We start from the raw sequence: 20,918 nt of genomic DNA, 5'->3' as shown, positions 1-20,918 counted from the left end.
CCTGTGCTCACCATTATGCAGCACGGGTGCATCACAATGAAAATGTGTTGGCAAGTTGTGTCTAAACAGGTGAAAAGTGCTTATGGTTTTGCCGAATCAGTGGGTTCAGGCAACTGAGCATTTGGTTCAGACAATAGGGTTTAGTGTTTTAGCAATTGAGAAAAACTGTAATCCAAGCAAAGTATTTTTTCACCTTAAAACTTGTCTGGAAAGGTTCTTTTTATCAGTGCTCTTTAGGGTTGGGTACCGAAACCCGGTGCTAATACGGCACTGGTGCCTAAACGACTGGTATCTACCGGTCTGAATTGCAACGTGGATTTCAGTGCCACTTAAATGCCTTCTGCGCTGATCTCTGATGCTCTGAAACAGACGTTAGAGGCAACAGGAGCATTGCTGCACGTGACGCTAGTTAACACTTAATTTGACAGCAGGTAACGTTAGCCTACCGTTAGCTAGCAGCTGGATTAAACACGGTTAAAATGCTAACAGCTAAACGGTGTAAAGGGTGTCTGTATTTCACTGTAGAGGATTCCAACAGCGGGACGTTAAGCAGTTTTGTCGGAAAAACAACCGACGTGGTGCATTCACCTTAAACTAGTAAGCCTCATTGTACATTCAAAGTTATTTTAAAATACCTTATTCCCTATTACCCTATTTTTTTAAGTATCGGTTCAGGCACCGTTTAGGCACCGTTTTAAAAGTAACGTTTTAGCACTGGTATCGGCAAAAAACCCAAAGGATACCCAACCCTAGTGCTCTTAAAGTGTTGGAGTATGGTTCTTTTCCACACCTAAAAATCTGAAAATCAATAATACTGTAGAGAAGAAGATTTTGACTGTTGAATCAGGTAACATCGTCATTTTGGAATACATCTTTTCCATCTCACCAATAAAATTCAGGGAAACAAGGCTGACAAAAGAAATCTTATTATATAAAAGAACACAAGACAATATACTAACTCTGGGTTACATTTACTTTGTTTTCATGCCTTTTATTTTGTTTCTTCAGTTTGTACTAATTCTGATTCTTTGTAAGTGTCACTGTTTTGATATTTGTCTACTCAACATTTTTTTTACCGTTAACGTTTAAATACAAAGTACTTTGTATTTCAGTTTCATCTTTTGTGGAAAAAACCCAAATGGATATCAAGATTCCGATAAAAACCCATATTTATTGCAGTGATGGAATTTCCGCTGTCAAAACTTTACATACTTTTTCATTTTATACTTAAAACATTTATCATAACTAAAGTATACACAGAGTTCAGTACTACAGAGAACGTACTGGATATCAAAATTGGTATGGTAGGCCTATAGGTTTTCTGACACTTCAAAGTGGCTATTTATTTAAAAATACTCCTGAAGTAGTTCTAGTACTACATGAAAACATACAACAAATGACACGTTCACATGGACAAAGTATACATTTCTGTTTGTTGTTCAAATAAACGACGACATAATGAATCATTCAGATGTGTGCTACTAGAATTTAAGAAACTTCAGGAATAAAAATGTATGAGCTTTCTATACAAACTATATAAATGTACATCTGAGTGGATTCATTATTATTAAACTTTTTTTAGGGTAACTTTATTTCTCTCTATGCCTCATGGTGCGTTTCTGACTCACTGTTGCCCTTTTTCCCTTCATATTAATAGCTATCAAAACACACAAAATGTAAATGAATCAACAAGTATTCCTTATGATCAAGTGGAACCCACATATAGAGACTGAAATCAACAGTATGTACAGACACTGCATGTGTTTGCTGCCCACACACTCACTCACACACTCTGATGCAACTGATGATCAAACTGGCAGGAGTCGATGTTTCTGCAAAGGGGCAAAGGGAGAAATCTATTGGTCTGGCAGCTGAATACCTGAATGGAAATTTATGGAGTTAACAGGAGTGAGACAAGAGCGTTTACTGTCAGTGAATTGTCCATTAGTTCATCTGTTTCTGGTCCTGAAGTGGTACAAGGAAAATGTCTAGAGCAGGGTGGAATGAAAGGTAGAGGAAAGTCTTCTTATGGCCCCCCACTGTAGGAATAGTCTGCCTTGTTGTGCATCACCAGCTTATTGTCCACAAAGTAGAAGCTGTCAGACTGGGTTTCATAAGGGTGCAGGATCATCTCGCGCACTGAGAGAGAAAAGAGACACACAAAACTCAGGATTTTGCATCCTGTCATACCCAATAACACATCTCTGTGTGGCTGTGTTTGTCTCTTGTGGTCACATGTGTGTTGGCGTATTGTGTTTGACACTCACTGATGTCCTCGGACAGCGCGGGGAACTCGTAAATGTGCTCGCACGTGTTCTTGCTGCTTGGCATGCAGAAGCCAAACTCGAAATCGAAGCTCTTTAGCAGCTGATCGCGGAAGTAGTGTCTCTCAATCATACGGAAGTTGTTGATGGGTGTGTCTCCCACTGTGAACTCCACGCTGCAGAAACACGGGGAGGAAATTAATTAACCAACTTGGAAGCAAAGTTTCGGGACTGCTCAAAGGTCAAGTACATTATAAAGGTTAATTCCAGTTTATTTGAACTAGGGCCTTATTTTTGTAGTTTTGGCCATCTCTTCTTACAGTTATAATAACATTGTACTTACTAAAATAATTGCTGAAATATGGGGACATCAGTACAACAAAGTCAATCAGGGCAAGAAAAGCGAGCAGTCAGCCAATCAAATGAGTAGCATTTTCCTGCAATAGAGGCAGCTGCAGTTTCAGGACCACATTCCTAGGATTGCATTTCTAAGACTCTAGTTTTTCAATCAATCAATCAATCAATCAATCAATCAATCAATCAATCAATCAATCAATCAATCAATCAATCAAACAATCAATCAAACAGTCAATCATTCTATTTGTCACATGAAATCGTAAAAGGTACAATTCCAGTGAAATGTTATCCCATCAGCTCCTTCAAATTGTGCATCATACATCACAAAGCAGAATGTGGCCACCAGATCAGCACCGTAGACTGTAACAATAGTGGACGCAGCATCTGTGACATCACCCATTGGTGTGTGGACTGCTGTTCTGAAGACAGGAGTTAGCATTTTAGCCGGCCCGTCGCCATCTTGGTATTTTGGAGAAAGAAGTGACCACATTTGGACAAAAGGGCAGAGCTGGGGAGGATGACGTGTCTAAGCCAGTGTTGTGTATGGTTTCATGGCACTGCGACAAGCTAAACACTAAAGAGGAAAAGTCGCCAATTTATAACTCTTCTGATGTCAGTCATCTAGATAGTTTTACTGGCGGGTAAACACGGACATCTGGTGCTGTTCATCAGCATGTATGGCAGTACACAGAGCTGTTTGAAAATCAGCAGACTTAAGTTACCAGCTAACGCTAGCGCTAGCTAGCTAGGTTGGTTGGCAAAACCGCTATTTTTATTTTAATTCATGGATAAGCATCGCTAAGCCTCTATCATGATTGACAGGTCGGCTTGTAGCCATGCCCCTGAATTATCACCTGCTTTTTCGTGTATATTGTGTATAACACATTTTGTAATATATAAAATGAACATCATGCCGTATTAGTGTTAATTTTGTCACCTATTTTTAATTTAGTCTTAGTCTTAGTCTTGTGCCAAATGTCCTGGTTAGTTTTAGTCACATTAAGTCATTCACATATATAACTTTTAGTCTCGTCATTTTAGTCTAGTTTTAGTCAAAAGAGAACTAGATATATCTTAGTCAAGTTTTAGTCAAAACATTTTAGTCTTTTTTTAAATAACAAATTATTTCTGAGATTATTTCTGATAACCATTTCAGTCAAATAGTTATATAAAAATAAATTATATAAAGTTATATAAATATCGAGCCTCTTCCTTATTTCACCAGTAAATTCCTGTTAAACGACAAAAATAACCACTGAATGGGAAAATGGTATTTTGCAATAACATTGAACGCAGCACGAGGCTGGCGAGGCGAGTTTGAAGTGAACGCAACATATGTGTTGTTTTTCAGACAACGGCAGCTGCAGACTGTCATACGCCCCGCTGTTGGAATCCTACACAGTGAAATACAGACAAACTTTACACCGTTTAGCTGTCAGCATTTTAACCGTGTTTAATCCAGCTGCTAGCTAACGGTATGCTAACGTTACCTGCTGCCAAGTATAGTGTTAACTAGCGCCCCGTGCAGCGATGTTTCGGTTGCCTCTAACGTCCGTTTAGGAGCATCAGAGAGAAGCGCAGGCATTTAAGTGGCACCGAAATCCGTGTTGCTATTCGGTCTGGTAGATAACGGTCGTTACCGTTGGGGCTGTATTAGCACTGGGTCTCAGTACCCAACCCTAGTAACAGCTGAATATTCTATCTCATGATGGAAAAGTAGAGACGATTGTAGACGAAAATGAAGAGAAATTTTATTTTATTTTTTATTTTATGCAAAACATTTTAGTCTCGTCTTTTTTCGTCAACAATAATGCATGTTAATTTAGTCTTATTGAAGAAGACTTAAGACTATCAATTGAATCCATAAAGTTGTTATGAAAATGTTTATTGAGGTAAAAAAATGAAGTACGAATTAGCGTCATTTCCCCATAGACTTCTATAGAAATTGATTTCTTTTTGGAGCCAGTGGGCATTAGATAGAATGGAGGGTTAAGGCACTTCCTCATTGGCTTCACTTTTCAGGCACGGAAGTTGCAGCTTGATTGAATTCAGCACATTAAGTCACCCTGTTGAATGGCGCTGGCATTCAGTCAAGTCTCTGCGAAAGGACACCACAGCATCCGACATACCGACACACCAAAACAGGCACAAAGGCATGGAGCCACCAGCTCACCATCCGACGCCTACACACTGGCTAGCAGTGTCGATAATAAACTGTCGTTGCACAGGAGTAATGTAATGTAATGTAAATGAGCTCAGGAGAAGGTTGTGTATTCAAAGTATTTTTTGTGATCTCACAGATGTCTACTTTCGATCCAGGATGATAATTGGTCAGTGGAGCGAACCCTAAATCAAATGTTTCTGCAGACTATGCTGCTTTGCTCTACTTTTCTGCTTCGTTGGACGAATGTAATGACTCTGCTGCTTGGGCCATGGCAATGACCAATCAGTCTGTCCAAATTGGGAGACAAAATACATCATTAAAATACAAATAAAAGTTTCACTAACCCGTTTACAACCTAGACTGGCGTCATTTTAGTGATGTTGCTGGATTGTCAGATCTCAGCAAGTATGTAACTTTATGAATGCGATGTTGTTATAACAGATAAGAATGAAGGCCAAAACTATGAAAATAAAACCCAACTTGTAAAACACATATATTTTCTGAGGTGCTATGCTAAATAAAAACATAACACTTCTACTATTATATGGTGCACAAAACACATTGTATCAATATGCATTGAGCTTTTTCATTAAGCCTAGATTATCTATATGAGTCAGTTGTTGGGTTGAAATAAGAGTAGGAGTCTGTTGATGAACACCACTCATGACCACTGACAGCTGTTGGGTGCCTGACTCAGCAGGTGGGTTTGGCTGCTCTGTATGTTCACACTTGTCATCGTCAGCCTGCCGTCCCACTCTGACGCCCACATATCTCCCACATCCGGTATGTGTCTTCTATCAGTGCAGCAGGGTTGACCGGACATTATTGCATCATTCAGCTTTTTTGGACACGTCTCTTTCTCTCGTCTTTCTCAAAGTCTTCAAATACACGCTGAATGACAACTTACGTGGCTCCAACCTGCCGCAACTGCAGAAAGGCTGGGGTGAACTGGTATCGAACAAAACGGCCAGCGTTAGGGTCGCAGTGCTTTCTGCCTCCTGCTAAAGAGGAGACATTTAAAAGAAAAGAATTGAGTTAGAACTACAGCTCACATACAGTTTTTAAATGCCTGACATGAAAAATGTCCATTATATCCATTATTATATTGTCTATGCTTGCTTATCTTCTGCAGTGTAATGGAGACAAGAAAAATATCATACAATAAAATCTAGCAGGATAAACGATAAAATTCCCTTTAAAGGACACCATGGACTATGAGATATAAAAAAAACAAGTGGCACACATCACAAAACAAAACATTGACTCTCAGTCTTCACAATATATTCATAAATCTGTGGATCTGTCTTGTAATCTGTTCCCAAGGTTTGGAGCTGACCTGGTGTTGGAGGTTTGGTAATCTCAAACAGGACCGTCCCTGTTTCCATATCACGGATCTTAAACCTGGTGAAGTCGATCATGTGGACATTTTCTTCTGGAGAACAAAGATAATCTGGACAAGAGAGAAAATACTTTGTTCTCATCCAAATACTACAAACTGTATATTTCTTCTCTTTTCCTGATATCACTGTGAATGAAGCAAACCATTCATGTCAGGCAGCAAGCTGTCAATTAATAATAAATTGCCTGCCAAGATACAGTAATAGCTGTTGTTACAGGCAAGTTTGAAATGGTGTCATTCATAAGCCTGCTCCATGCTGTATACATTCTCCTGACCTTGTTTTTGGAATGCTCACCACTAACCTCACAAAAAGGCCAAGGATACTATTTTCTTCACATCAGATCTTTCAATGTGCTAAGGTATGACACCAATGATACGTACACAGCCTGTCAGACAGGTTTAGTGTTGTGGAGACAATGTATACATACAATACAGTGGGTAAAATGAAATGTTGTTAAATACAAAGCACCTCAACAACATTCGTTCAATTTACCAGCCTGCTTCCTGTCTTCCGACCTTAGACTTACAGTCTATGCTTCCGACACTGAACCTGGATTGATAAGTAGGCTAATTAACAAGAACAGGGTGAACAAAAATGCACATCTTGTGTTTTATGAAGGTGATTCCTGTGGGAAAGATGGTTTTAATTGTTTCTCTTCTCCGTTTTTGTGCATTAAGTTTTTAGTTTCTGCCTATTGTCATTTTTATTTTTTAACCACTTCTTTTATGTCTGTAATATATGTTGGGCTGAGGTTTCTGTTTTTTAAGTTTGATTAATTTGATTTGGAGTACTGGAGATTGAAATCACAATAATTATTAATTAAATCACAATCATTTCAGCCTCCAGGCCTCCAGGGGTCCTCCTGCCCTCTCTGTGTCTATTTCCCAATACACACACACACACACACACACACACACACACACACACACACACACACACACACACACACACACACACACACACACACACACACTGAATACAAGTCCCTCCCGCTAGGGGTTTCTATTGGCTGACATTCAGCTGACAAACTGCATGTGATTGGTCCATAGACCAAGTCAACCTAGTCAACGCCATCTTGGATCCTGCCCAAAGCGAGTGTAGGATTATTATTATTTTCATACAGAACGATGACTAAATAGTTGTTCAGTCATGGATTTATCGCTTTGGAATTACTTGTGCAAAGTGTCCAAAAAGTCATTGTCCTCCCGGGCGAATTACTAAACTTCTGGAAGGGCTACAAAGACACTAAACATCCTGCTGGAAAGCTGGAGCTAATGGCTACAAGCTACAAACAAGACGTGACGCTGGGTTGACAGGTCGCGAAGAAAAAACGAAAATTTGTAAGTTAATTTTTGGATTCATAATTATTTATTTATGTTACAAAGACACTGTAATTCCAAGATGGATTAAAAAAGCTTCTGGATGGCCTACAATTGTTAGAGGATCTCGGTGAAACGGCCCATTTCTCTGCTTCTAACACTGTATTGATCTGGAGATATTAAATATGATGTAAAGTCACCGGCGAAAGCATCTACATAAACACTTTAGGCAACACTTTCTGTAGGTTTAATCAATCATCTGCAGATGGACTCACAGCAACACACACACACACATCAAGTGCATACGTATGCTCAAATGAACGAGGATAGCCTGTTATTTATTCCAGCTTCAGGGTCAAGCGTTATCATATCACAGAGACACGTTGTCCCTGAAGCCTGACTAGTACAGAGAACAGAGATGCATTGTATGTTACACATATTCAATGTCATAACTAAATCACTCTGAATCCAGGGGTTACATGATTAATAAGAAATGCTTAATACATCAATGTGTCTTGGACTGCCATTACAGAATTACACACACACATTTGGTCTTGCTGGCACTGTGTCTGTGTGTGTGTGTGTGTGTGTGTGTGTGTGTGTGTAAGCAAGTCTGAGACACTCCTCTCCCAACGGGGCAGGATTAGACCTAAGAGGCTTATTGTGTTTTACCATCACATGGACTGGCTGGTTGGGAGGGGAGTGTCACACACACATGCATGTACACGCACACAACACAAAAAAAAAAAAAAAAAAAAAAAAAAAAAAAAAAAAAAAAAAAACACCTCTTTTTTTTTTTTTTTTTTTTTTTTTTTTTTGGGGGGTTTTTTTTTTTGTTTTTTTTTTTTCTTAAGGGTTGACACACACAAAAAAAAAAAAAAAAACAAAAACACCCACCCAAACACAAACACCCCGTGTTTAGGGTTAGGGGAGGGGAGAGGTGCTTTGTTGTAAGGGTTGAAGAGTCTTTCTTACTGATTTTCTGATTATGATTATTTTTGACAGGACAGATGAAGACATGAAAGGGGAGAGAGAGGGGGAATGACATGCAGCAAAGGGCCACAGGTCGGAATCGAACCCTGGCCTGCTGCGTCGAGGAGTAAACCTCTATATATATATATATATATATATATATATATATATATATATATATATAATATATCGCCCAGTCTTTTTTACTGATGACTTCAACAACATATTTAAAAAGACTGTTACGGGTCAATGATGAAGGTCCAAATAAGATAAACACACAAGTGGTAGTGTGTCTGTGCATAGTCAAACTCACTGCTGCATCTTCTACTGTTTCTGTAGGTAAGAGAGCAGATGGGCCACACAGGCTTTAGCCACCTGCTTGAAGATATTTATAGACCTTTTCATAAAGTACTGTACACCATACCTGACACCTTGTCTAAAAATGCCCCTTTTGTGAAACAGGACTATTTGGAGCTTATTGTTTATAGCAATACAGTGAACTGCCTCTTTTTTACACTGATGTAAAACTAGCTGAATATGACTGATTTCATGTGACACAATGACTACACTTTCCTAATAAATTAAAGCTGCAATTGGCAAACTTCTGACGTTGAAACTACAGCAAAGATGACAGAACATGTAGTGTCTTTCTCTAAAATGCCATTGACAAAAAATATAAATGCAATTTTATATGGCGTATGAAAAATCTTATCATTACATTTTTAGTATTGCAGTGCTTAACCATACAGATAATGATTCGTGAGCTGAGCTCGTGATTTGTTAACTAACAACTATACAGATTTCCGCTTTAGGCCGTGTCTTAATGCCAAATTTCTCTTTTTCTTTTCACATCATCATGAGAGTACTGGTTAAAAAATCATGTCTACTCAAACCAGTAACATTTTCATGCATTGTACATTACATCATTCAAACAATAGCTATTACAACTACACGAGGCACAGAACTAAATGACAAAAAATTGTCTGCAAAATTTAAAAACTCTTCAATGTATAATATTTGTGTAATCATAATTTCATGTCTTTGGTTGGTCACTGATGTAAAATACTGCATTAATGTTGACGTGCAGCACCCCCAAAATGATATCTAGAATATTTCAACACCCCCAGTTATTAAGAATTAACAACCCCAGGTCGTGTCATGTCAAGAACTGGGCTCATCTCTGGTAATCATTAAATGTTAAAATACCGTAGATGTGAGTGGGGTGTTTCCACAGTGAACGTCAGGAGACTGGTTAAGGCGTTTCCATGTAAAGCTGCTCTGGCTCAAAAAATCAAAGTATCTTTATATTGCCTTCCATACTGCAGTGAGAGTGTTAGAGAGCTACTGTTTGATGCAGTGCCCTCTGGTGCCAGTTCATTTGATGTGATGCACTTATCTGCTCTGAGAATATTACTTCAAGCCTACTGTTAGTCTCAGATTGCGTTTCTTCTTAAGCAACACCATTGTTTTCCTTTAATCTTCTTAATTGTAATTACCATAAAGATCAAAATTGTCCATTTCTGATCTTAAAACCTTTTGCTGAATAGACAGAAAATGCACCATAAACATTGTATTAATGATTTTTGTTAAAATACCTTCTGAAAGCATCAATGTTCATCCCCAAACTATAGTCAAATTATGTATATTATATTATGTCTACTTAAACTTATACTGTAGTATACTATTGTACTATACTATTCTTATATTTTTTCATATTGTATTGTAATTGTTCTCATTTATTTTTTTTAAAGATGATTTTTTGGGGGGCTTTTCCCTTTATTATATATAGTGACAGTGGATAGACAGGAAAGGGGGAGAGAGATGGGGGATGACATGCAGCAAAGGACAGCAGGTCGGATTCGAACCCATGCCGCTGCAAAGGACTCAGCCTACATGGGGCAAACGCACTTACTGGAAGAGGCCGCCCCAATTGTTCTCATTTTTATATTGTCTTTATGTTTGTCTTTTGACAGTCTTAATTGTCAATTTTTGTATTCTCTCAATACACCCATAGAGAGGTAACTGGTAAAAAAAAGGAAATCTTTATTTTCCCTCAATGCAAAGTCCAATAAGGACTGGAGTAAGTAAGGAAAAGAGTGTTTGTAAAGGGTAAAACATTTTTCATCCGTTTCTCCATTTCTGACAAAAAATAGCACTTAGGCCTATTTGAAAATTTGTTGGCAGAGTTCTCTGAATGCATCTTGTGTAGCTGTCACAGAGCAGCTCTCGTTGTGGGCAGATGCCCGAAACAAGCATTTTGTGAATCAGAGATGGCTACTTGCCAGAACCTGCTGCAAAAGACAGATGGGGCATTTCATTTGATACCTCAGCCAGTGAAGTCACTTTCACCCAGTCCAGTACACGTATTCACACACAACCATGTCAATCCCACAGTCGTATTAAACCCAGAGCACATAACCAACTCTAGACTACACTAAGTGTGAGCTGTGAGGAGAGAAAAAGGATCAAAATACACACACTGAACGATGAGAGTCATTTTCAGTTTGTGAGAGACAGACAGCAGGAGAGAGAGAGAGAGAGACACACACATGGAGATAGAGGATACAAAGAGGATAGTACATATTTGAGAAAAACAATTGTTTACACATCTTGACTGAACTGTATCCTATTTTACAGACTGCAGTTTGTCACAGTCTTTTTTATGATGAACCAGGGCCTTGTTTCACAGCAATACCAAATGTCTAGGCTTGCATTTGGGAATATTTAGGATAATTACACAATACATTTCTTATTTTGGGAAAGACATTCATAATTTATTTTTGGATTAATTTCAAACTGGTTTCTGAAAACATACAGCTGGGACAAATCCACCAATCAGTGATTTACAAATGGCCCCTGAGACTAATTAAATGATTCAGTAATTCAAACTGCACAGTGGTTTTCAGAACTTGGTAATCAAAATAATATCCTAATCGTGAGCTTCTGATAATGAATAGAACTATCCTCAGAAAAAAAAGATCAACCCAAATCAACATGATTTATGTAACCATCTCGATGCTCACAGTACTTTTTTCTTTCCTTTTTCCCTTCAATATAGCTTAGATTGACCATGCAATAATCTGACACACAAACACCTATAAAACCACAACTCACAAGTCATTTTGACACTTTGGTTTTTTTACGGATTAAACAAACAAGATATAATGTGTTAATTAGTGAGCTTTAGAGGTGCTGGTAGGCATATTTAGTTTCAATTGAACAGAGATTCAGGTTATTATACTAAGCTAAACTAACAAGCTGCTGGCTATTTAGCTGCATATTTACCATACAGACACTAGAGTGGTATCTACTGTATCATACCGTCTAACTCTAAGAACATGGACAATTTCCCAAAAGTTTGAAGAATTCCTTTAGGAATTTGCTCTGGCTCCAACAAAAGTAGTCCTAGCGGTGTGGCAAAAAGGAAAACCATATTGCAGTCATTGTTCTTCTTATAGGAATAGATTGTGTTGGAAGGAAATGATCCCTGCTAACTGTGCATCTATGCAAAGTGTCCAACCAAACTATTGAAATTACTATAAAACTTTAACTTCATGCTAAATAATCCATTAGTTACTATTTCCCTACTGCATGAATCACCTGTATGCCATGATATACATGTTCATACCTCTGTTCTTTTTTCTTTTTTCCTTCCGTCTTACACACACACACACACACACACACACACACACACACACACACACACACACACACACACACACACACACACACACACACACACACACACACACACACACACACACAACACACAAAGTGCTCCACTTCACTTCCTTCAACACTGTCACCTAGCAACGTTCCTTCTGATAGTGTGCCAGCTCGATTAGCCTGTCTTTTTCCTTCCCCTCATCCACCTAGCTGCTCTGCAACAACAAGGTGCAGCAGCGAATCAAAGTGAGAGTGTCTCAGGTTAGACATCAGCGCTATGCAAATGAAATGTTACACGTTTGATGAAGATATAAACCTGGGGCCACCTCCTATACACTGAGGGCCTCCTTTTGCTTGATTTCACAAGGAGGAATCAGGATGTGCTGATCTGATGCAGAATATTAAGAAGGTATGAGTCAACAGTGACTTCAATTACAATTTGACATGATAGATTACAATACCCTTTATTGTCCCAGTGGGGAAACACGACATTAACTCTCAGTGCAGGTGATCTGCCATAATTACATACGGGTCTTTCTACATTCATTTTATTGTGATTTCCATGTATCTTATTTCATGTTTTTAGCTATACAAAGGATTTTGCTGTGTGCTTTCTAACACACATTAGTCATAGACCCAAAGACCAACAGCAGATTATTGTTAAACATTATAAATTTCACTCTAGACTAAGTCAATACAGTCCTGAAAAGATCCCTCAGGCAGCAGCCAACCCTAACCCTCTAAAGAGAGTAAAATTAACACAAAGTCTTGAGTCATGCTGTGTTCCTGTGGTCAGATACACAGAGCCTGTCTGACACCAAAGTGGCATTCATTAAGAGCAAGCATGCTGCCATTTATAGCTCCCTAATCCCCAAGATTAGCCCTGAGTTACAGACTCTCAATGACAGGGATTGGTCTCCGATCACTGCGAACAACATGAGGAAGAACAATGCAGACATGTTTACTTATCTTTACGTTCAAATATTCCATAGCTGAAGGCAGCTGGTGTGACATTAGCATTACACCTCGATGTTCTCATCATGATGTACAGTGCACCTGTGTGTGGCATGCTGTTTCATGTCTCTCAGGTAACAGCACCTGTAGGCAAAGTTTTGAGGTTCGTAGAGAGGTTGCATTCTGAGCAGCTGAATGCAGATGAGATTTTTTTCCTCTTCTCTTTCTCCGGCCTGCATCACCAAGTGGAAAAACATCTTCTGTGAGAGGGTTTTATCAGGACAAATATTGTGATCTAAGCTCACTGAACCACAAAGACAAAAAAGACATAGTTTGACAGTTTGGGATATGCTTCTTCACTTTCTTGCCGAGAGTTAGATCGAGTGGATCCATACCACTCTCATGTCTATATAGATAAGAAGCTACAGCCAAGAAACGGTTAGTTTAGCTTAGCTTAGCTTAGCTTAGTATTAAGACTGGAAACCGGAGGAAACAGCTAGCCTGGCTCTGTCTGAAGGTAACAAAATCGGCCTACTGCCACCTCTAAAGCTTACTAGTTATTAAACAAACAGGACATAAAGTGTTAATTAGAGGTGCTGGCAGGTGGATTCTGTTAGTTTTGCTAGCTGTTTTGCAGTCTTTGTGGTACAATCTATAGCATTATGTTTAGCATACAGACATGAGAGATGAAATCTTCTCATCTCATCAACTCTTGGCATGAAAGGGAATAAGTGTATTTCCCAAGATAGCCGGCTCTGTCTAAAGGAAACAAAATCCACTTATCTGCACAGCTCGCTAATTATAAACAAGACAAGACATTAGATGAGACGATTGATACCAATCTTAGAGTGGTAACGTTACTGTAACGTGATTGTACAGCAAAGACACATATTTCCCCAAATGTTAATACATTTTCCTTCCACGGATGAGATTATGTAAAATTGGAAAATCATGTTTGTAAAATCACGATTAAAAAGTGCAAATTAAAGAAAAGCTTTTCCACAGTTGAGGAATATTTGGGCTGAAATAAATTTAAAAGTGATCAAGGACCAAGAGGTTTTGTAATCATCTGACTATGGTTACCACTTGGAAGTACTAGAAAGGTACTGTGCAGCACACTATGTATGAACGAATCAGCAGCTCACTTTAGTGTCCTCTGTCTCACACACACACACACACACACACACACACACACACACACACACACACACACACACACACACACACACACACACACACACACACACACACACACACACACACACACACACACACACACACTTCCTTCCCATAGGATTAATACATGTATAGTATAGATAAAGTTATACAAATTAAATGATAAGTGAGGGTTCCAAGCTCTAACTACATTGGATGTGTTCTGTTCAGGATCATCCCTGTTTAATCTGATTTAGGTCTTCCAGAAATGTCATCCTATCTAGAGAAGGTGGGGCATTTACTGTCTCCGCTAAATTACAGCATCATACATGAATAGAATATGATATATAGGAGTGTGTTTAGGTGTGCTATTACAGTTTTGGTATCAATGACTGAATAAGTTTATCTCTTTTGGGGCCTTTAAATATTCTTCAAAGAAAAAAAAATTACTCTTTAGTTGATCTGGTCATAACTCACAGACTCACTTGTGTGTGGAAATCATGGGAACATTGGACTTGTGGAGAAATTGATGCTGCCGCTCTCTGTATCTTGGCCCCCGTGATCTGACATTTCGCCTCCAGCAGTGACAAGATATTTAGGATTATTCACCTCTTATTGGTACAAAGAGGGTCTTCTATGCATGTTGGTCTGAACAAATATGATTTAGCACCAGAAACCTAAAAGAACACAGCTAGCTAAAAATAAATATGGATAGTGTAGACTGCATATTTTGCCATTTTGTCAATTGAAATCCAAAATGCAGAAGTGTGGGCATACTATGCTTTTTTCCATATTTTCTGTCATATCTAAAATGTTATAATGTTGGACTTTCATGTTAAACATGGCCAAATAAAGACGTAAACATATTTTAGACAAATCCCCCAAATGAGTGTTACACAAAACTTAGCCAGCCTTCTCCGGCCTTCTGTGATTGGTCATCTGCTCCAGGTAGGCAGGATTGGAGTGTTTTTTTTAAGATACTGCGGTGTTAACATTGTCACATGTAGCTACATACTAACGGCAGTAAATGATGTCATCTGGGCTGCCAACGTTGTTAAATTCTCCCCAATTTTGGGTCGCATTACTGCTGAAACATGTTTGATTGGGTAGTATTTGGTTCAGAAGCCTTTATCTACGATTTTTGACAGTAGAAAGTGCTGCTTTGTTTCATTACAATCTAACGTTAGCATACTGTTAACTATGAAGTAGCTGCATGCTAAAGCCAGATAGCTGTTATCTTGGCGGCCAATGCTGGTTATTTCTCCCCAATTTTCGGGATCACATTACTGCTGGGACATGTCCGGTTGTGTAGTATTTGATTTAGAAGCCTTCATTTGTGATTTTTTACAAAGTCCTGCTATATACTCCGTTGCAGTAGCTCCAGCTGCTACTAGTGAAACAAAACTTGAGAGCAGCGGAGATTCCAGGAAACATGCTGGCCAATCAGAGTAGATTGGGCTTTATCGGGAGGGGGGCTTAAAGAGACAGGCGGTCCAGCAGAGCGTCTCATACAGAGGGTATATACTGGTGCAGCAGCCATGGGCAGTGTGAGAAAGAGAGTTTTTTGAACATTAAAGCATGTAAACATGTCCTAGTACAAACACAAAATAAAAGTATCAACTTGATAATGCTATATGATAGTTCCCCTTTAACACAGAGCTTCAGCCAGAAAAATCAGCACCAGCCAGTAATCACTGAGTTATTGATATTGATCATGAACCCTGTCAAACTCTATAGGACAGTACAATCTTACATAATGTACGTGATACAATTTATAATATTAAGTTAATATGATCTTAAGTTTGGCAACAACTTCCTGATTCAAAGAGCAAGAGCAAGCACTGGTAAAAGACAGATCATGAGATTGTGTTGATTACTTCTCTCCATGTCAAATCACTCTGAAAGAGTAACCTTGTGACAGCTGTGTATGGGAGATTAAGAACCAGCTGCACCAATCAATTTAAATTAAAGCTGTATCCATTGTGCTGGCAGACATCACAGAGTGGAAATCCCGCCCGACGTAGATAAAGCACTGCTCTGTGTCCCAGACTTATTAAAGCCAAATAATTGATCACCCATTAGTTTAAGAGGAGCCAGGCTGTTCTGAGTAAATAATTTGGATGAGGCAAAATTACACATCATTGTACCTGTATATTCTTTGAGTCAAAAATACCAGAAGTACAACAGATGATCTAGTGTGGTGGAGCTTTTACCTCCCATTACATAATATTTCCAACTTTGATTTTACTTTTTGAAGGTATCTTACTTCTAATTTGAAATGTACTCACTTTTATGCTAAATAAATTGTAATGGGATCTAGCAAGACACCAAAAGAGTTTTTTCACTTAACATACAACTACTTTCTTCACTTTACATGTGTATGAGTGCAACACCACGAGTGCTTTTGCCAAGCAAACCATTATCCTAAGACAGATGGTCTTTTACCCAACCTTTCTGTCCTCTCTACCCTTCCATCTGCAGCTGGGGGTTTTCTTCATGCACAATAAAGGATAGGTTCAAAATGTCTGAAGTCTGTCTTAAAACAGTAGTCAGGTGCTCAAAAGGACATTGAATGAGGTTTTGCCTGCTGTAATAATTCCTCCTGTTCATTCTGGACATTAAGAGGTCCCTCTCTGATGCACTTACAATTAAAGTCAAAGGGACAAAATTTAAAGTCCTTGCTAAAATGTATATTAAAGTTGATCTGAAGTTAATTCGCAGCTTTGGCACCATGATAACTTTCCAGAGTTGTACAATCCCGACTGTGAGTATTATAAATAAACCTTTAAACGCATTAATCTGTTACTCAAACTGGACTTCCTGGATCATATTTTATTGTCTCACCAGTAGCTTAACAACACGTCCCCGCCAACGCAGACCCCTGTTTTAACACAGGCCTCTTTCCGGTCTGAACAGCAACGGTTTAACAGTGAGTTAGGCCAGGGATCTTGAGCTCTGAGGTTGCTTTGACTAAACTGAAGAGTGCATCTTTTGAATTCATGGTTTACATTTAAAAACTCTTGCAGTCAAATTAGGAGGCATGTTTTCACTTTTTATCAACAGGAAATCCTCTTCCTCTTGCTGTGATTGCCCACTCCAGAAAACACAAAAACAATTTCAGAAATGCACTGAACAGGATAAAACACACACACACACACACACACACACACACACACACACACACACACACACACACACACACACACACACACACACACACACACACACACACACACACACACACACACACACACACACACACACACACACACACAGGTGTTCTGTGTATGTCTGTCTGCCTGCCTGCATATCATAAATCATGCATCAAGTAAACAGTTAACTGATAATGTGCCATTTTTCATATCACAGCAGGGCTTCTCTGCTGCCTGGATTATATTTCTTCTCCTCTCCGCCTGTGTGACAATGAGGCGCTGTGCTTTGCTTATCAGCACTGAACCACTGTGACAGACTGGAGCTAGGCTGCCCCAAAATGGTGGCATTTACGTCCCAAAAGCACAACTGAAAAAGTCATTTACACTGCAGGGTGAGGCGTTTTCTGCTTCCCTCTTTTCACACCGCGATTTTCGTTTTCATGCAGCAGAAAATGATACCCTGAATTGTGCACCACACAATGGATTTTCTCTGTGGTATGGTCTGTCGTTTAAAATGATTGGGCCTTGGAGAGACTTTTGTGTTCTCTCATCACTTAACAGGAAACAAGGAAGCAGATTCAACGTCAGTTCATTTGTATAAACCCAAACGTTCCAAATGAACAGCACTGTCATTGTTGACAGGATACAAAATCCATCTTACTCTGAGTGGATAATCTAAATATGATATCTTTCGATTACAATTTGCAGCTATATATGGCCAGTAAATGAATGGTTAGGGAACATAACAACTATACGTTTAATCTTATATCCACAATGTAAACAAACTCACTTATGCTTCAGCTCCAAGGTCATTACAGTAATTACCTGAGGTATATTGCATCATTGCTCTGTTACAGCCATCCTGACATAATCCAGATTACTTTGATGTCAGTGGAGAGCGGAGATTACTGCACCAAGTATAATTTGTGGTGAAGGAGGGCTAGTATTGCTTTTCGGCTGAGGGGGCATCAAATGAAAACAGATGTAGCGGAGAGTTGGTGTTCAAATTGTGTGTGTGTGTGTGTGTGTGTATGTGTGTGTGGGGGGGGAGGGGTGTTTGAGAGGGTTCAGTTTTGACTCAGACTTCACTGTCAATCACTGCTATAAATATGAATTAATGGAAATGAATGCAAATTTACCTTTCAGAAAACAATAACTCCATTGTTTTTTGTCTTATGTTGTCAGTTTAAGACCAATCAACTAATTTGAGTGTGAAAGCACGTTTAAAACCTGTTACCAATAGTGCCAATAAAAATGCAAATATATACCCATTTTTCGGGGATCTGGGGATAATGTCGGAGTTTCTTCATGCTATGTATTTGGTAATTTGGTTTAGGTAAGTAGTGACAAACAATTCTGAATGACATTAGACTTTTACAAAAAATAAATAAAATTATTAGACACAAAGAATCTTACAGTAAAACAAGGTCCACTATACCAACCCCCTCTCACAGTCTCTAACGATAGCGTTTGCTTACATTCACTGACGAAGACCTTGAGATGAGGTTGAAATCTCCAGAAAAAAGCTAGGATTTAGACCTTGAGTCAAGATTTTTATTTATTTATTTGCAAAATGTATATTTAAATCAACAATGATCTATCATTCTTATCATTAGACTTATGAAGTAGACTCCACTAATCACATTTCTTTCTTTAAACCAACTATTTTCTGTAAGCCTCAGGTATATAGTTTTGACTCCATGCCACCTCCACAAACTACTTAGACCCTTGCTTGTTTCACATTTCCATCCTCAGTCCCAATCTCACCCTCATTAAAAACTGCAACATCATTTTAACACTATACAAAAGGGAATCCTCGTGACAGTGTATGATATTATGTAGCACTCATGAAATGGAAGTTGAAAGTTTGTGAAACTCCTTTCCTCTGACTCCACCCTGCTAATGAACAGGCTTGAAACCAGGCATACTAGTCACCTTGAAGAGCCTACCCTGTCCTGTTCCCATGACATAATCTGCAAACAGTTTCCACAATATGTTAAACAACAGGCTGACAGTATTCTTCTCTTGTATTTTTTCCAGCTGATCACTGTCTGTGACAAGCTATAATTGGTGGATCACATCTCTGGCCACCTGTTACCACAGAGCCACAGGTGTCTTGAGGTGAAGAGATTTCTTTTTTTCAGCAGGATTTGAGAAGCACACCAGGAAGTACTACAGTCACCTTCTCTCTCTTTCAATGCCTACACACTCAGACACAGAGAGATGAAAACACCTACAATCACACACGTTGACATTGGGAAACCTAACACGCTACAAGCCACATCTAAGGTCCAATCAAAATAGTAAATAAATAAAATAGTAACCTATTAGTCCTTGGGTAAGACATGAAACATTTACAATAACTGCTCACTGACTGTGATACACACCGGTTTTAGTGCTAAGTCTAAGAGACTCTGAGCTCCTTTCAGACTGTGTCGCTGTCCATGGTACCTGTGTCTAGTTCCTCGAGACAGCTAATAAAAACAGTAAATGAGCGCAGGGAGTATGTTACATTAAAAGGACACATAAACAAGGAAACAACAGCAGAAGATGGATTGCACTAATCTCCTCTAACTGTAAGGCTTTAAATACTCTTCCCGTCATGTTAATTACAGTAGCAGGTTACTTACTCTTGGTGATCTTCTGTAGCCCGAGCACATCATCGGGCGTTATTACGGAATTTCTGCGCAATTCTTCTTCAGTTCTAACCGGGATCCCCATGTCTGATGAGTTGCAGCCCTGCTGCACTTTCATGTCCAACAGAAGAATGCTGTTCGGTGCGCAACCTGACAGGAACTGAGGCTTTCTGATGTTCTCGGCGTCGTCGCCGCAGAAGCCGATTTACTTGCGTCGCAGCTTTTAGTTGCACGCTGGCTAATAAACCGTGCAGCAAACAGGCTCTGTGCTGCTACAAGAATAACTCATTCTCCGTGCCTCCTCCCCTTCTCGATCCGGTAAAAGATAAAAATCAGCCCTTAGCTCCCTCCCCTCCCGCGCTCAAGGCTCATCGGTTCTCTCACAAGCTATTTAATCCAAATCCTGTGGCTTTAAACCGACCAGTGGTGCGGGGCTGACAGTCTGCGCGCCTCGTCATCTGCTGCTGATACACCAGTGCGTGCATGGCTGGGCTTTACTCAGGAACAGTAACTGATCACTCAATACTCCTTTCTCACCTCGGAAATGAGCTCCTACATCCGATGAGGCAGAGATTCATAAATGTCTGAAATACAATCTTCAAATTATATTGACCTTTTACAATAAGGCACCCACAATTGGAGTAGTTACCCAAACAAATGAGGATTGAATAAGGAACTAACTGCTAGAGAGTCATTAGTTCATGGGTCACTCCTTATTACATGTTACAGCTAACGATTAGTTAACTAAGAAACGAATAAGGAACGAATCAGGACCAGTTGATAATTGATGAATTAGTAATATAAGTTATAGGTAGCCTATACTTCCCTAATAATTACTATTTGAGTGCTACAGTAGCCTAGATAATGAACAGGCTACTT

At 39.1% G+C, this 20,918-nt stretch overlaps 1 protein-coding gene across 2 annotated transcripts; it reads right to left on the bottom strand.

The window, feature by feature from the left end:
- Positions 1-1,151: 1,151 nt before the first annotated feature.
- Positions 1,152-20,332, bottom strand: unc119a (unc-119 homolog a (C. elegans)). 2 transcript variants are annotated; one of them, XM_039789712.1, is made up of 5 exons: positions 20,034-20,332; positions 6,122-6,235; positions 5,693-5,783; positions 2,268-2,440; positions 1,152-2,139 (listed from the first exon to the last, which is right to left on the bottom strand). In XM_039789712.1, exons 1-5 carry the CDS (start codon positions 20,155-20,157, stop codon positions 2,027-2,029), a joined length of 615 nt encoding a protein of 204 aa, XP_039645646.1. In that variant the 5' UTR covers positions 20,158-20,332; the 3' UTR covers positions 1,152-2,026. The 2 variants fall into 2 exon arrangements, with proteins under 2 accessions (XP_039645646.1, XP_039645638.1); XM_039789704.1 differs by having other exon boundaries at positions 5,693-5,786; positions 20,034-20,330.
- Positions 20,333-20,918: the final 586 nt, after the last annotated feature.

The sequence above is a fragment of the Perca fluviatilis genome, chromosome 2 (genome assembly GCF_010015445.1).
Source record: "Perca fluviatilis chromosome 2, GENO_Pfluv_1.0, whole genome shotgun sequence".
Taxonomy (NCBI): Eukaryota; Metazoa; Chordata; class Actinopteri; order Perciformes; family Percidae; genus Perca; species Perca fluviatilis.
The sequence above is the reverse complement of the archived record's forward strand: the minus strand, read 5'-3'. Positions and strand labels throughout refer to the sequence as shown.

Coding starts and splice junctions, on each gene's coding strand:
- unc119a (XM_039789704.1), bottom strand. CDS start 20,157: ATGAAAGTGCAGCAGGGCTGCAACTCATCAGACATGGGGATCCCGGTT. Junction 5,787..6,121: donor TACCAAACCTCCAACACCAG/GTCAGCTCCAAA, acceptor TCTCCTCTTTAG/CAGGAGGCAGAAAGCACTGC. Junction 2,441..5,692: donor TTGCGGCAGGTTGGAGCCAC/GTAAGTTGTCAT, acceptor GTGTTTCTGCAG/CGTGGAGTTCACAGTGGGAG.